The 16,301-nt window shown below is 36.7% G+C and overlaps 2 protein-coding genes across 7 annotated transcripts in view; both read left to right on the top strand.

Annotated features, from left to right (window-relative positions):
• usp43a (ubiquitin specific peptidase 43a) overlaps positions 1-16,301 on the top strand; it is a 379,370-nt gene that overhangs the window by 267,714 nt on the left and 95,355 nt on the right. The window lies entirely within an intron of this gene.
• Positions 1-16,301, top strand: part of LOC109102937 (septin-9-like) — a 101,608-nt gene that overhangs the window by 78,251 nt on the left and 7,056 nt on the right. For 4 of the 5 annotated variants that reach the window (XM_042758154.1, XM_042758155.1, XM_019116271.2 and 1 more), the window contains 4 exons: positions 4,221-4,394; positions 8,670-8,798; positions 8,959-9,040; positions 9,142-9,279. In XM_042758154.1, the coding sequence (XP_042614088.1) occupies positions 4,221-4,394; positions 8,670-8,798; positions 8,959-9,040; positions 9,142-9,279 (523 nt within the window). Of the gene's footprint in view, positions 1-3,522; positions 3,619-4,220; positions 4,395-8,669; positions 8,799-8,958; positions 9,041-9,141; positions 9,280-16,301 lie in introns of those variants that run through there. The other variant, XM_019116277.2, reaches the window with a different exon arrangement.

Below are 16,301 nucleotides of genomic sequence, written 5' to 3'. Positions count from 1 at the left end.
TGTGGTTCTAAATGTTGTAATTTTCAGAGAGGACAAACCAGTTCATACTTCTAGATGTACCTGATGATATACACATCGTAGTCCTTGACCAAACTGCAAAATACAAAATGATAAGCATGGTCAACTGTATAGGCATGTTATTCAGAATGGACTGAGATATATTTGCGAACTTCATAAAAAATAATTCAGCTTTAGTTCTGTCTGACTTTCCTTGCACTCATTATTATTATTATTAAAAAGTGTATAATTAATTTGAATACATATAACGTAGTAATTTAACGTTATAATGAGTGAAATATGTAATGTTATGTTTTAAAATAAAAATATAAGACAATGGTAGCCTATAAACTCTAAGACAAGAAATGATAGTAACATAAATGAGACATTTAAAATAGCTGAATGTGCACGTACATTTGCCAGCATGTGTGTGCAGGGACACACATCAGCGGTAACCCCTATTTCCTGTTTGTTAGAACATGGCTAGTGAAAAATATAGGCCACAAACTTTGCATGAGAGACAGGATAACTGCTACTGAAGCCACATATTTTCAGAATTGATTTTTATTGTTTGCTGTAGGGAGGCTTTAAAATTTAAAACTGGTCTTGTGTATTCAAATCCACAGCGTGGGCTGATCATGCATAGAGCTCTTATGTTGCGTGTGGCATAGACCGGGTCTGATTTTGTCTGACCCACATTTCGTGGCCTATATGAAACAAAGCTTATTTTGCATATCTCGCTTTTGTTGTGCCACATATAATCCCAAAAACGTGTGTTTATTCAGATCCATAAGACTTAATGATTTATGTTTTTTGTTGTTTGGTAAATCAATTTCCAATATATTCTTATCTTATTCTTATCCTCCTTTGTTAAAGGTGCATTGTGTAATTTCGTTGACTTGGTTGATAGCAACTTACTTTCGAAATGTTTATACAGTTTCTCTGCATATTAAGCTGGGAAAAGAAAGTTTTTCATCTACAAAATTATGTTCCATTTTAAGAAGCCTCTTTCATTGTTTTAGTGCATTCATTGATCTTTTGTGGAGTCTGTTTGTTTGAATTGGATTTTAAATTGTAAATCATAATGTCTTATATGGTATATTTTTAGATGCTGAAAGGGCTCTTAGGGTAAATCAGGACTGATGAGGCTTTTACAGCAGTAACACTTATCAGAATTTTAGGATTGTTGACATTAATCAAATTTTGGCATTATGTTTATGTTGATAACAGTCATTTAGAGATTTTGGGTTCCCCAATGCTAAAACGTGCCTAGACAGCTTGAGAATCCATTGTTTTGGACTATGATGTGAAATTTAGCACTATGCATTTTAAATAGGGTGTAGGCTAAAGCATAATCAAAATATAAAATATATAAAAAAATATATATTTAAAAGAATAGGGTTTGTGTTTCCTTTCCTTCTCATGCCTCATTTTGTTTCATAACAGATGGCCCACAACAGGTGTTGGCAGAAGGGGCAGCGGGGTAGTCATGTAATCAATGGCACAAATGCTTGTTGGTGTCTGTGTATTAAACCATAATTAAGTGAAGTGACGAGTGGCCAAGTATGGTGACCCATACTTGGAATTTGTGCTCTGCATTTCACCCATCCAAGTGTACACACACAGTAGTGAACACACACTGTGCACACACACCCGGAGCAGTGGGCAGTTGGGGGTTCGGTGTCTTGCTCAAGGGTCTGACACCTCATTTGTGTTATTGAGGGTGGAAGAGTTACAAGTCCGACTCTCTAACCATTAGGGAATTAACATGCCCCACCCACCATTAGGCAATTAACATGCCCACACATTGTGATCTGCTCCACCCACCAGGCCAGCAAAAATCAAGTCTTGTCCTGGCTTAGATAATGACTATTTGGCGTACTCTGAACATTCTGTTTACATGGTAGATTTTCCTTCTCTTTTCTGTATGCATGTATGTGCGCAGTAAACACAATGTCTTTACACTTAATATTGTAACTCAAGATTTGGTGAGTAACCTCAGCCTTTCTGACTCCAAATTGGCTAAACTTACAGGGATAACAATCCACTTCGGCATTAAAAACCTGTGGTTCACTCAAGGTTGAAGTGTGGATTTCGGATTTCACATGTGATTGACTGTTTAACATATACAGTTGGTCACAGTAAACCATGAGGCTTCTCTGAGGCAGATGGAAATTCTAGGCTTCAGTGTTGATGGGTTAGGTTTACCTAGACCCATCATTTTATTTTAATTGGCTTTAAGGAGTTTTTGCAAAAACTCCACATAAACTAAAAGGCTGCATTAATCATTGAGTGTTTGGAGCTGGAGTCTGAGGTGACGCCGGAGCCTGAGGGGTGTGGTTTGCCTGATTCTTCTTTTGCCTTTTGTTATGCCAATATGTTTTATGGCCTCTAATATGCTTTGATATGTGATAAGTAAAATGGGTCCTGTTATTCAAACTTCACAGCTTTCTTGTGAGCTGTTTAAGTGTGAGTGCACGTGGTAATGTGCAAATGAGACTAAATCAGAACATATAAAAGAAGTAAGATGCTTTTTTTCTGGTGGCCCAATCTATTCCAAATATGAAATCGTACATTTACAGTAAGAGGTTTTAAAGGTTGAATATTTAGGTGACAAGTGAAAAATGAGATCACAATATATAGTGTGAGAGACAACAAAGTAGTCAGTCACATTATGGTGTTTCTAATTTAAATAATGAGTAAGACACGAAAACTGAAACTCATGAGCTCACAGCATGTTTAGTTTGCTAATTCTCCGCTTCTCACTTAAATGGCATTGAATGGCATAGGTTATATTCTTTAGCTAAAACATGGCTGCTGGTAGTTGTCTGTGTAACTGTCTAGTGTTAGGGGCTGAAGTGTTTTTAGACTCTGTTTTCTCAGAAACGTCTGTCAAATAGTGTGTGTAACTCACTGACAGGAAACGGTTTTCTTAAATCTGTGATAATGTGCATCAGTTACAGAGGAGCACATGCAAAACAGTTTTGTATTTGACTGACTGATAGTTCTGACTTGACTTCTTAGAGATGAAAAGGTACCTAAAAACAGGAGTAAAATAAAAAAAAGAATATTTGAATCATATAGAAGAAAGATTGTTCCAAATTTGACTACACTCTCAGTTTTGTGTTTTATTGAGCCATTCTCTTTGTACTTAATAAATAATGATATGTACAGGTGTTTAACATACAGCATAGACTGTTTTGGTTAAGTGACAGATCAGGATTTCGTAGCTTCCACCTCAGTCAACTGATGAAGCAATAGTGTGTTTCATAACTGATAAATTATGTTTTTACATGCCTATGCTTTTTTGCTGTTAAGTCAATTCACCTTATGTTATTAACTTGATATGGTGTATTATTTATTATATTAATTTACATGTTATTTATTTATTTTTGAAAACACAACTGGACTATTTGGGCATCTTTTTGTTTGAACTTTGCGCAAGTGTCTAGACATTCTATGAAAAGAGGAAGCCACATTTCGTCGTTTAAAAAAGGAAAAGCAGTTACCTTGTCCCCTCCCACTTTCACATTGCATTGTGTGTGACTTGCTTTCTGTCACACACATTTATCAAGCTACTATCAAATCCAGCAACTTTTCAAACTGAATACCCTCTTTTGGGTAAGCTTGTGGTTATCATTTGATTTATGCTTTGGCATTTTTAGTATATTTTGGTAAATACAATAAGCAATTGATCATTTGAGGAGAACTTAGTTTGCTGCGGGGGTTTAAAGAATTAAGATCTTGTTAAAATAGTTTTTGTAAAACATTGGTGATATAATGGTGATTTTTTTGAAAATTTTGAAAATAAATTTTGTGGTCGCTAATATGTTTACCTGTGTCTTGTTAATCTGAGGTTAACAAGTGTTGTGGGTTTTCTGCCCTACTTTATTTCCATACGTTCTGACATCTGGTCTCTCTACAGAAACATACCAGTACAATATTGTCTCACTTGTAAATAATTAGCATAACTTCAATGCAACCAGTATTTAGACTTTTTGAGTTTAGATACCATTAGATTCAAATGCAGGACAGCAAAAATTGCATTATGTGATTTTTACACAAAATGAAAAATTGCTGTTTGGGTTAGTTGACCAATAAAGCGATGACACTGATCATGTAATTGAAAATTGCACATGCAAAAATGTTTAAATCAGTTGTTGCCATATACACTGAAAATGCTAACTGGCTGTATCTCTCTGTTTGTATCTCAATTTCATTAGGGCCAGAGATCATTACAAGTTTTTACGGCAATATGGCAGATGTAGGAAAGACGCCTGTGGCACGGAATGAGAAGGCAAGCAGTGAGTTGGGCTATGTGGGCATCGATGCCATCCTGGAGCAAATGAGGAGGAAAGCCATGAAACAAGGCTTTGAGTTTAACATCATGGTAGTGGGTAAGTAGAGGTTTCAGTGTGCAATTACAGATATGTGCCTTTTTCATTCTTATGTACAAAATACACATTTAGTATCACTGGAACCTTGAAATAACGTAGTTAGATTAAATAGTTAGATCAAGATTGTTCAAATAAACATTTAATAAGGGACAAACAAATACTATATAAATGAATAATGTAGTGTATATTCAGTTAAAACCTTAGAATTATCTATTTGACATTTTTGTCAAAACTGAGTTATTCACATATTCTCATTCCGTGATAACTTATTTACATTGTGTACATTATATTGCATAACATTTTGGGACTTTTTATTCAGAAAACAAAAAGGTTCTATGTACGAAGTGTATGGAATGTAAAAACTCAGAGCAGATATAACCTTGTAATTATGCAATATTATTATGCAATATGGTCCATGCCTGAGTGTGTTTAAACTCCGTGCTGAGTTTTACACACAAGAAAAATAAAAAATGTTCTATTAGACAGTAAAGCATTTTCAGCTAAATCAGTCAGAGGAAATAATATAGAAATTATTAACAGGCTGAATTAGGCCCAGCAAGCTGTTAGCTAAAAGGCCTTGCTGTAATCAACAGTAATTGGTGAACAAAACTAAATTTCATATCCATAAAATATAATAATATACTGTACAATTGCTCTTAGACCTCTCTCTTTTAAAGTGTATACTTTATATCATACTGTTTTTATTGAGCATAAAGATTTTCAGTCATTGCCATTAGGGCTGTGTGTCACCAGCAAATTCACGATACGATATGTATCACGATACAGAGGCCACAACACGATATGTATCACAATACAGTACTGCACTGAATTTCACCTCTGAAGAATTTAGTAAAACAGCTGTTTATGAAACACTGCATACTATAGGGCTGTTGCTAACTATTGGCAGAGCAGGCAGTTGACCTCTGCATTATGAAGGGGCTCCATAACTGTACCACAGTGCAATATAGGTAATGGCATATGTTTCATATTTACATTGCGCACTCCCCACCAGGTACAATATTCTGATTGTTTGCATCTTTTTTTTTTAAAGCCCATGAATAATAATGTACTCGTTCTAATACATTTTTATTGTAATGTACTCATTCTAATATATTAAAAGTATTTTAACATTGCTGGTAGGTTATCACTGCACAAATCAACACACTGCCTACATTTAAAAAATAAAAAATAAAAATTAGATGTGTTCTAAACTAATGCACTGTCTTCACTGTAGGCTACCTCATGCACACACGTTAAGTCATCACACTGCGTGCGCACAGACATTCTTTTTAGCGCTCAGACAAACTTTTTAGCACTGCCCCGCAATTTTATCAATAAAACAGCTTAATCGCTGAAGAGCTACATTATCTTTCTCAACAAGAAGCTGGTAACATCATAGTTTCTAAAGCAATCAAATCCACAGCTTCACTGTTAATAGAGAAACACGGCAAAGCTGTGTTGATTCATACATAGACAGCCTCCCCCCTCCCCCTCAAAAATGAACACTTGATAAATTACACTTTTCTGAGAATAGAATATTGAAGTTAAGATTGTTGAACTGCAAGTTTACTGATGTTTTCTGAAACAAGCGCGTTTATCCATAGTGGAGAGAGCACACATGCGCAAGTGTGAAGCTCTTTTTCGGAGATTACATCTCTTTATATCAGGAAACCCCGGTTGTGTTCCTCTGAGGCCAGATTAAACCTTGTTGTAGCCTATATATTATCCTTTATTCATTATTTTTTAGAAACCTTGCACTTTTCTACTCAGTTTTAAACTGTGTTCGATATCGTCATATCGATATATCGAACACAGCACTAATTGCCATTACATCTTGGTCTTAGAAGGATTGTTTCTTGACCGTGCTGGGTGTCTTTTGCTTTTATGACTTAATAATGGAGACAAACACTTTTGTAACTCTGAATGAACATGTTGATGTTTGTTTTAATCTAGTGCTTTGATAAATGAATATATGGATAGGTAGCAACTTTATGAAAATATTTAAGGCTTGCTCATGGGTTGAACTTTTGGCAATTGAAGAGTGATTTTGAGTGTTTTCTGAGGTTTGTTATAAAACTATAATCCACTAATTACCTTATACCAGCTCTTTTAAGCTTGAACCTTGCCAAACTTGTGCAAACACCTAGTGGTTGGAGGTTGCTTTCAGGGACTTTATAGTGGATGGTTTATGAGTTACTTACATGCACACCAATATGTTAAAAATGAAAAGAAAAAAATGAAAAGAAAAAAAAAATCCCTGTAGAATGTTCAGTCGGACATGGTTAAAGGGGTCATATGACATTGCTAAAAGAACATTGTGTATTTGGTGTAATGCAATGTGTTTATGTGGTTTAAGGTGCAAAAAACACACATAATGTACATTATTGTTGTTCCTCTATGCCCTGCCTTTCTGAAACGCGTTGATTTTTACAAAGCTCATCATTCTGAAAAGCGAGGTGTAGGCTGATTGGCCAGCTATCAGTGCGTTGTGATAGGCTGAATACCTCAGGCGTGTGACGGAAATGTTACGCCCTTAAACAAACTGTGATGGCATCTCCTGGACCAATGAGACAAAACCAATAAAACCCATTACAAACGAGGCATTTGTTGCATCCAGTGGGGACATAATTACTGATTATAATGACTTATACTTTGTTTTAACATGTTGCGTTGCGTATTGTGCCAAGTTCTTTAAGTATAAATATGTACATACAGGCTGTGAGTCAGAAGCGCCATACTGTCCTTGCGAAGTTGGAACTGCCCCTCTTTATAGAACAGCCTTTGAGCACAGACCCATTGTAGGCTAGTCTAGGCTAGTCTGCAGGTTCAGGAAACGGTCCTCCATTAAATGTGTCACACAGCGTCACACACTGTGGGCTAGAGTGAGAAACGGCCATCGGTCTTGAGAACGGCGAAGCCGGCGGATTCGACAAAGGAGAGGCCGGCTGGCTTGCGGCAACCACATGTGACGACCCTGGGCTGGACTCCACTTCATCCATGGTGAAAGCTGATCCAATGATCCACAGTGTGAAGTTGATGTATTTCCTCAGTGACCAGCACGGATCAGCTCTAAGCATGACGAAGCGGATATTGTCCTCTTTTGGAAGGCCAAAGTAGTTTTGCTTTCACAACAAAACACACCGAATCACCACAACATGGCGGCAACAACAATACTTCAGTGAGAATAAAGGTTATGCTTTCTTTCTTTGCGTGAACATTTGGGTGGTGTTATGCAAATCTTCCCACATATGCGACATAGACATGTGGGGGCGTGTTTGGCGTTTTAGGAGGGCGTGGACAAGTCTTAACTTTTATAAAGAATATCTTTTTGGTTTTGAGACTTTAGTCTTTGCAACTTTACAGATCTTCTTTATGCACCAAGAGCTTGTAACACTCCAATGAGAAAGGAAAAAATGAAATCACATCATACGCCTTTAATGCTTTCTGCAGTGCTGCAGTGAAAGCATCTGCCTGGCTGATCCACTCAACTGATTCCAATGGCAACAATTGTTCTTCCTTTATCATGGATGTCAATGAGAGTTCCAACAAGCTGATCCCATGACCCTCCTCTAGAAACACTGGCTCTTTCATAGTCCACAGTATGATAAGAGAATTGTGCGCGTTTGCACGTCATTGAATAAACCAGGGGGCAGGTGTTGGGTCAAATCAGCATATGGGATTGAAGATGCTACTCACAGACTCTCACATACACACACACACACACACACACACACACACACACACACACACACACAGTGACATAGTCCCTTTGGCATGTTTACTTCACTCAATATATGGCTGTTTGCTTGTTTACTTGAACACGTGAATTATGGTTGTTAATTTTAAATGCACTGCTAAACGGCTAGATCAAGTGCAATTGAATAGAGTCGAATGCAGGTCTGGAGAAGAATTCATAGCTGAACTGTTTAATAGCGGTGTCTTGGTGTGAGATGCTAAAAAACAGCAAGATGTGTTCAAATTGCCCTGGCAGGCTGATTACTTTTTGCCCTACATCAAGAATTTGTCTCAGACATCAGCCCTGTGTCCAAATATTGTATAGTAGGCCAGGGTTTTTCAGTTCTGGCCTGCGAGGTCCACTATTCTGCAGAATAGCTCCAACCCTGATCAAACTCACCTACCTGTCATCTTCTAGTAATCCTGAAAGTTCATGCATTCTAGGGATAATTGTGTAATTTTGCGTATTATTTCAAATAAAAATTAACTTGTTATATCGACATCCCCAGTGTCAATTTAAAACTTTCTTTCTTTGTACAGGTCAGAGTGGTCTTGGTAAATCCACATTGATGAACACACTTTTTAAATCTAAAGTGAGTCGCAGATCTGTCAAGACAACAGAGGAAGAGCGAATTCCCAAGACTATCGAGATCAAGTCCATCAGTCATGGTACAAAGGCCTACAGAACCAAAACTGAAACTAACACCTGCTTATCCATTGAGGGATAAGTCATATTTTTTACAATGTCGTAATTATACACTTCAGACTGTCTCATAAATTTAGTTATCCACTGTGTATATTCACCACTTCAAAATCATCTTTTATACAGATATTGAGGAGAAAGGAGTGAGAATGAAGCTAACTGTCATTGACACTCCAGGTTTTGGAGACCAGATTAACAATGAGAACTGGTCAGTGTCAACTTGATACAAAAAACGATTTCTTTGATTACCTGTGTTCTTGTTATATCTGATGTGTTTTCTGGTGTCTCCCTGTCTGTTTATCTGTTTAGCTGGCAGCCCATCATGAAGTTCATTAATGCACAGTATGAACAGTATTTACAGGAAGAGATTAACATTGATAGGAAGAAGAAGATTCCAGATTCACGAGTCCACTGCTGCATATATTTTATTCCTCCTACAGGACACTGGTGAGACACACACACACATATATACACACACCGTTTTGTTTCAAGTATCACACAAGCAGTAAGTGCAATATCACACAAGTGCAAATGTGATGCTGATCTTATACAATAGTTCAATAAATAAAAAGTTAATATTGTGTTATATGTTGTTTTGCTCAATTTTGCCAGCGAAAGCAGGACTGTTCGTCTCCAAGCAACACGTAGCGGCATTTAATTTCTTAATCCCCATTTTGAATGAATTGGGTGAACTATTAGGCTTGTTTGACTTGAAGCAGATCATCACCATCAAATCAATGGTTAAAGACTGATTTATACTTCTGCGTCTGACCTACACCATAGGCCATGGATCTGTTTTCATTTATACTTCTGCGTCATTGTCTGCGTCGATGTGAAGTACACATGCAGACTGCTAGTCTGCAGTGTCCACGGGCATGTTGCTTGTGTAACCAGCAGTACCACGGCACAAGCCGAAGAAGAAGCGGCTCGTCTGAGAAGCATTATAGAGACAGAGCTCATTTAGGCCACGCCCACACGGGCCCACTCCTTGTCATTTCTGACTTATAACAAAAAAACAGAGCAATGCAAAAAAAAAGCTGCTATGTGACAAGTTGTACAGTAAACAAAAAACCCTGTATAGCTAAAAATCCGAGAACTACGTTTTTATAAGCTGTCGACCCCCCCAAAAAATGAGCGTTTAGGACACAAATAGTTGTAGATGTCGGGTATTTCATGTTGGGCCATTCAGTTGAATCATTTCTCAAACAAAAGGAAGGTTTGGAAAAGGGGCACTGACATAGATCAATAAAATTTAGTTTCTTAATATATCTCCTCCTCTCAGATTCACATAAGGTGGTGAAATAACCCTTTGAGATTGTTAAAAATAATGAATGGTCTTGCTGTCGATTCCATTTCCCTCCGGTGGGCGCAGTTCTCAGAGTAATATGACACATTGTGCTCTACTTTTGTGTCCTAAACGGTCGTTTTTTGGGGTCGACAGCTTATAAAAAATTTAGTTCTGTTTTTTTTTTTAGCTTGTTTACTGTACACCTTGTCACATAGCAGCTTTTAGGCATTGTTTTTTTTTTTTTATAAGTCAGAAATGACAAGGAGTCAGCTTTCCGCAATATAAAGTTAATGGAGAGCGTTGGATTGCTATGTAGTATAATAAATAAGACACTTGTTCTTTGCTTTGTTTTATTTTAAATAAGAAGGTGTAACATAAAAATATATTAAAGTGCACATAAACACACAAAACTCAAGTACATAGGGTGGAAGGGGTTCTAGCAGACCAACCACAGCGCTTGTGGTCCACGTAGAATTGACACACTGTTAGTTTTTTGGAGAGGTGCACATCAGGCTACGCCATACTACACATAGCCTATGGCATAGGTTTGACGCAGAAGTATAAATTGGGCTTAGCGGCACGTCAATTCTATGCGGATCTCAAGCGCTGTGATTGGTCTACTAGAACCCCTCCCTCCATATGTACTTGAATTTTGTTTGTGTTTATGTGCACTTTAATATATTTTAATGTTACACCTTCTTATTATGCAGAAGTATAAATGAAAACTGACACATAGCCTACAGCATAGAGGCTACGGCGTATGTCTGACACAGAAGTATAAATCAGCCTTAAAGGGATACTCCACCCCAAAATGAAAATGTTGTCATTAATCACTTACTCCCATGTCGTTCCAAACCTGTAAATGCTTTGTTCATCTTCAGAACACAATTTAAGATATTTTTTGATGAAAACAGGGAGGCTTGTGACTGTCCCATAGACTGCCAAGTAAAATACACTGTCAAGGTCCAGAAAAGTATGAAAAGCATCGTCAGAATAGTCCATCTGCCATCAGTGGTTCAACCATTATGTTATGAAGCGACGACAATACGTTTTGTACGTGAATAAAACAACAATAATGACTTTATTCAACAATATGTCTCCTCTGTATCACTCCACATCAGCGTAGCGCCATTTTGGCAAATCTGAGCTGTCTGAGCTGAGCTGACGTAGAAGAGCGTACGCTGCCTGTGTACAGCTCAGATTCGCCAAAATGGCGCAACGCTGATGTGGAGTGACATGACACAGAGGAGACAAATTGTTGAATAAAGTCGTTATTTTTGTTTTATTCACGTACAAAAAGTATTGTTGTCGCTTCATAACGTTATGGTTGAATCACTGATGGCAGATGGAGTATTCTGACGATGATTTTCATACTTTTTTTCTTGACCTTGACAGTGTATTTTACTTGGCAGTCTGTTTGGAATGACATGGGGGTAAGTGATTAATGACAAAATTTTTATTTTGGGGTGGAGTATCCCTTTAAGGCTAGAAGGGATACATGCGGCGCTGCTTGGCATTCGCACATCAATACACCGTAATTTTTGTCACACTGTACAACAATAATTACTATTTTTTCATTATTGTAAGAGGTAGGTTTAAGGTTGGGGTAGGTGTAGATGTAAATAAAACACAATATAATAGGTAGAAAATTCTATTTATTGTTAGCTTCTGGTTTTAGCTGTATCCCTTCTAGCCACAACCCAGATCGATTGGTATATGACATCAAAAGTATGGTGGTGATGATCCACTTTAAGTTGAACAAGCCTAATGATTGAATGTTCCATTCATAAAGAGAACCATTTACTTCACTCCTGAATGAATCAGCCATTTGAACAAATTAAATTAATGTATAAATTACTTGATGACATAATCATTAATACATTTACCACCACCTACTGGCAGTTTTAGTTTATTATTCATAGTATCATTTCATTAAAGAAATAATTTCATTTTTCCATAATAATAATAATAATAATTTATGTAAGTATTATTATTAAGTATAGAAGTAATAATTTAAGTATAGTTCACCCACCCAAAATGCAAATTTTGTCATAATTTGCTCACCCTCATGGTCCAAAAGACTATATGTAATACATTTTATGTTGAATCAAACAAAATATTTATTTCTAAAGCTACTTTTTGTAATGTCTGTTTGATGCTTTACACAACAATGACTTTAAATTATCTTTTGGGAGTAAAATCTGTGGTGTCCCTCAAGGCTCAGTGCTTGGCCCCATCCTGTTTATCTTTACATGCTCCCCCGCAAAAGACTGAAGCCATCCTAATTGGCACTCCAAACCAGGTCCGAACATCTGTCTTAAATAACATTACCTTATCTGGCCAGGATATTTCACTTTCAACATCAATCACCAACCTGGGTGTTAAAATGAACTCTCATCTGACCTTTGAGGACCACATTAAACATCTGTGTAAGACCTCTTTCTTTCACCTGAGGAACATTGCCAAACTTCGCCCCATGCTCACTCTTGCAGATGCAGAAAAGCTTGTCCACGGCTTTGTTTCCTCCAGGTTGGATTATTGCAATGTGCTCCTCATCGGTTTCCCTGGCAAAAGCCTCCAGAAGCTGCAGTACATTCAGAACTGTGCTGCTAGGATCCTGATGAGGGTGCGCAAATATGATCATATCACTCTCATCCTTAAATCACTCCATTGGCTCCCTGTCTCACTCAGGATTGAGTACAAGGTTTCCCTCCTCACCCACCAGTGTATCCATGGTGATAACACAACTCCTCACTCCACAATGCTCTACACGTACCCTCTGTTCCGTTTCAGCATATCTCCTGAAACCTAGGACCAAGCTTTGTATTATGGGAGATCGGGCTTTCTGCTCAGCCTCTCCCAGTCTGTGGAATGTTCTCCCGGACCATCTGCCGACTCCACAGTCTGTGGATTCTCTTAAATGTGGCCTTAAATACACCTTTTCAGAAGAGCTTTTGCTTGATTTATTTTTTTATTTTATTTTTATGTTTTTCTCCCAAACCATCTGAGGACACCACAGTCTATGAATTATTTTAAATGTGGCCTTAAAACCCACCTCTTTAGTAGAGCTTTTGCTTGATTTTTTTATTTTTTTTGCTTAGTGTAGCACTTTGGGACTTTGTTGAAATATAAAGTGCATTATAAATGAAATGTATTATTATTATTATTATTATTATTATTATTATTATTATTATTATTATTATTATTATTATTATTCATTTGATTTTCGATTAATTAGATTAATTAATTGCCACATCATGTAATTAATTAGATTAAAAATTTTAATTGATACCAGCCCTAATTTGGATGATTCAGTTAATACAGAAATTTTATATTTAGGGAAAATATTTAGGGAAAATGGTGCACCCTTTAAAAATAATAATAAAAATAAAAATACATCAATAAAATCGTAGTAATTGATATAGTTAGTCATGGCATTCACCCTTTCTTCACAATCCGATCAGAAGTGGTTACATGAGACACCTACCAAGCATAAACGCACCTCTTGTAAACAAAATGCATCCTAATATCAGATGTGAATAGGGTCATATACTGTATATCTTTTATCCATCTCCTTTTGTCTGCCATAGTTTTCTAACTCACTTGCATAAATGGGAGTCATGTAAACCAGTGTCTGTGAGTGTGATGGGGCCATGGGGAAATTACACTGTGGTCTCGTGGGTCTTTTTTTTTGTTGTTGTTGTTGTTTTGGTTTTGGTTTTCTCATTTAATGGAATACATGTGTATGTGTGTGATGTGTGTATAGTGTCTGCACTGGGGAGAAGAAGGATGGGGCGTTGGGGGGGGTGGGTCTATGTTTTTTTTTTTTTTTTTTTTTTTTTGAAGAGTATTTCCTTCCACAAGTGTGTGTTGATGTGCGTGCACACTGTTATTAGACACTGTCTTGCAGCTGCTGCATGCTTGTAAGATATCTGAACAGCTACTTACACTGTGTGGTCCTGTGAGGTTTTTTTTTTTTTTTTTTTGGCTTTCTCATTTTATTGGTATATATGTGTATGTGTGTGATGTGTGTGTAGTGTCTGCACAGGGGGAAGGAAGGTGGGGGGGGGGGGGTGGTGGGGTAGGGCTAAGTTTTTTTAAAGAGGGTATTTCCTTCTACAAGTGTGTGTTCGTGTGTGCTCACTGTTATTAGACACTGTTTTGCAGCTGCTGCGTTCTTGTGAGATATCTGAACAGCTAATTGTCTTGAAATATGTCACATAGCATGAGCAGCACACAGACTGTAGTTTCTGCATTTGACATTTTGTCTTGGAAACAGCCACATTCACCTCAAAAGCATAGGCGGAAATAAGGGTGGAGGCACAAAATTTTTAATTGTTCGCAATCAGCCAATCAGTCTTCATGGACATTAGTCAAATTACATTTAAAACTCTGGTGATCTTTTTAAAAATTCACATTTAATTTAATTTGAACCACAAAATGCAGACTAGTTTTCTACAATAGGACAGCATGGCTACTGATTGGACAGTGCAGTGTGGGCTCACATCTTTTAACTGTTCAACTGTACTCGGTCTTAATATGTCCACTCTATCCCATATTGCAAACATGACAATAGCATAACTCTTTTGCAAATTTAATGGGTTAGTTCACCAGGAAGTAAGCAATTCCTACAAAACCTCTTTTGCAGACTGTTAATGTACATATAGCTGTGCATTATTATTATTATTATTATTATTATTATTATTATTATTATTATTATTATAATTATTAATTTGGTTACTGTGCCAATTCCACAATGAGGAAGTTATATGAAGAAAAAAATGCAGCCCTGATTATTAAGTGATCAGCAGTTAGCATGTAATATTAGATGCATTTATTTAAGTTTCAAGACCACAATACCACTGTCAGCATTTGGGTCTTTAACTTTAAATCATCATGTTTTCAGAAAAGTAGAAATGAACCATAAACCCTTCAGCTGCTGATCAAAGCCCAGGTTCAGAGTCAACACTGACTGCAAATTTGCCATGATGTTTATTCTTTAACATTTCACACAGATCCTTTGAGACCTTGTGAGAACTTTTATAAGCTCATTAGTGGATGTGGCACTCTGGTGTCTAGCCATCTCCATGTGGTTTTGTGGGAAACAGGAAGTAAAACAAAAAAGTGTCCACCACAATGGTGACTCCTTCCTCTCTGAAAGAATTATGTGACCAACAGTTGGGAGTAGGTGATTGAAATATCAAATTGTCTTTTCCTATGCCAGGGCTTATGCAAGTTATGTGCATCTGATGAGGTATTAAGTTTCCTTTCAAATATATAGTACATGAATAAGTAAACTGAAGTAAAATACACAAGGAAATTGAATTTATTAAATATAATGTATTATTTACCTTTATTCTAACCTATATCAAAACTTTATAATTGATACATCTAAAGTGTCTTGCAATAGCCCATATTCAGTGTATTTGATTGCATGTTATTTATTGATAATTCAAACTGAAAAATATGTATTAATATGTATTAAAATGAATTTATTTTTGTCAAATATATATATAATACAAAAATATATGTATAATATATACATGTAATATTTATATTATATATAAAGCAAAATGTACAATTCTCTGAATACATTGTTTGTTACATTGTACATTTTTCATTCAGTTCTGTATGCCACATAGTTACAGCTTCTAATAATTCAAATGTTGTACCCTAGACACATTTCTCTATGCATGCACTTAAGCATATGCACAAAACCACAGATGTGTTTCAGTTTTATGGGCTTTCAGTTTTTAACATATTATAATGCACTGTATTATGTCACTGTGCATGTAATGGTCATATTTTCAAAAAGGCATGTCATTATCAATGCACATAATTCCTCACAGGGCTTGTTGTGTATACACATGTATATTTTGCGTGTTTTAGCACTCAGTGGAATATTCAAAGCCCTGTAGCTCTGCAGTCCTCACCATGTGATAGTTTTGTTAGCCCAGATTGTGACATCTTTTTGTCCCGGGGACTAAGAGGCTCTGTGCATGTTCATTCCAGTTTGTTAAAAAGGGAAAATGTAGTGTGTCATGTGAGTTGAGTGAACCGGATGCCTGGCCATTAAAGATGTCAGTGTTGCTTGTTTATGTGTTGTGGTTGTGGATGCAGTACACACTCCAAATAAACACTCCACCCAGCAGACTTAAATACACATGCCTACTGGATATGT

The sequence above is a fragment of the Cyprinus carpio genome, chromosome A6 (genome assembly GCF_018340385.1).
Source record: "Cyprinus carpio isolate SPL01 chromosome A6, ASM1834038v1, whole genome shotgun sequence".
Taxonomy (NCBI): Eukaryota; Metazoa; Chordata; class Actinopteri; order Cypriniformes; family Cyprinidae; genus Cyprinus; species Cyprinus carpio.
The sequence above is the reverse complement of the archived record's forward strand: the minus strand, read 5'-3'. Positions and strand labels throughout refer to the sequence as shown.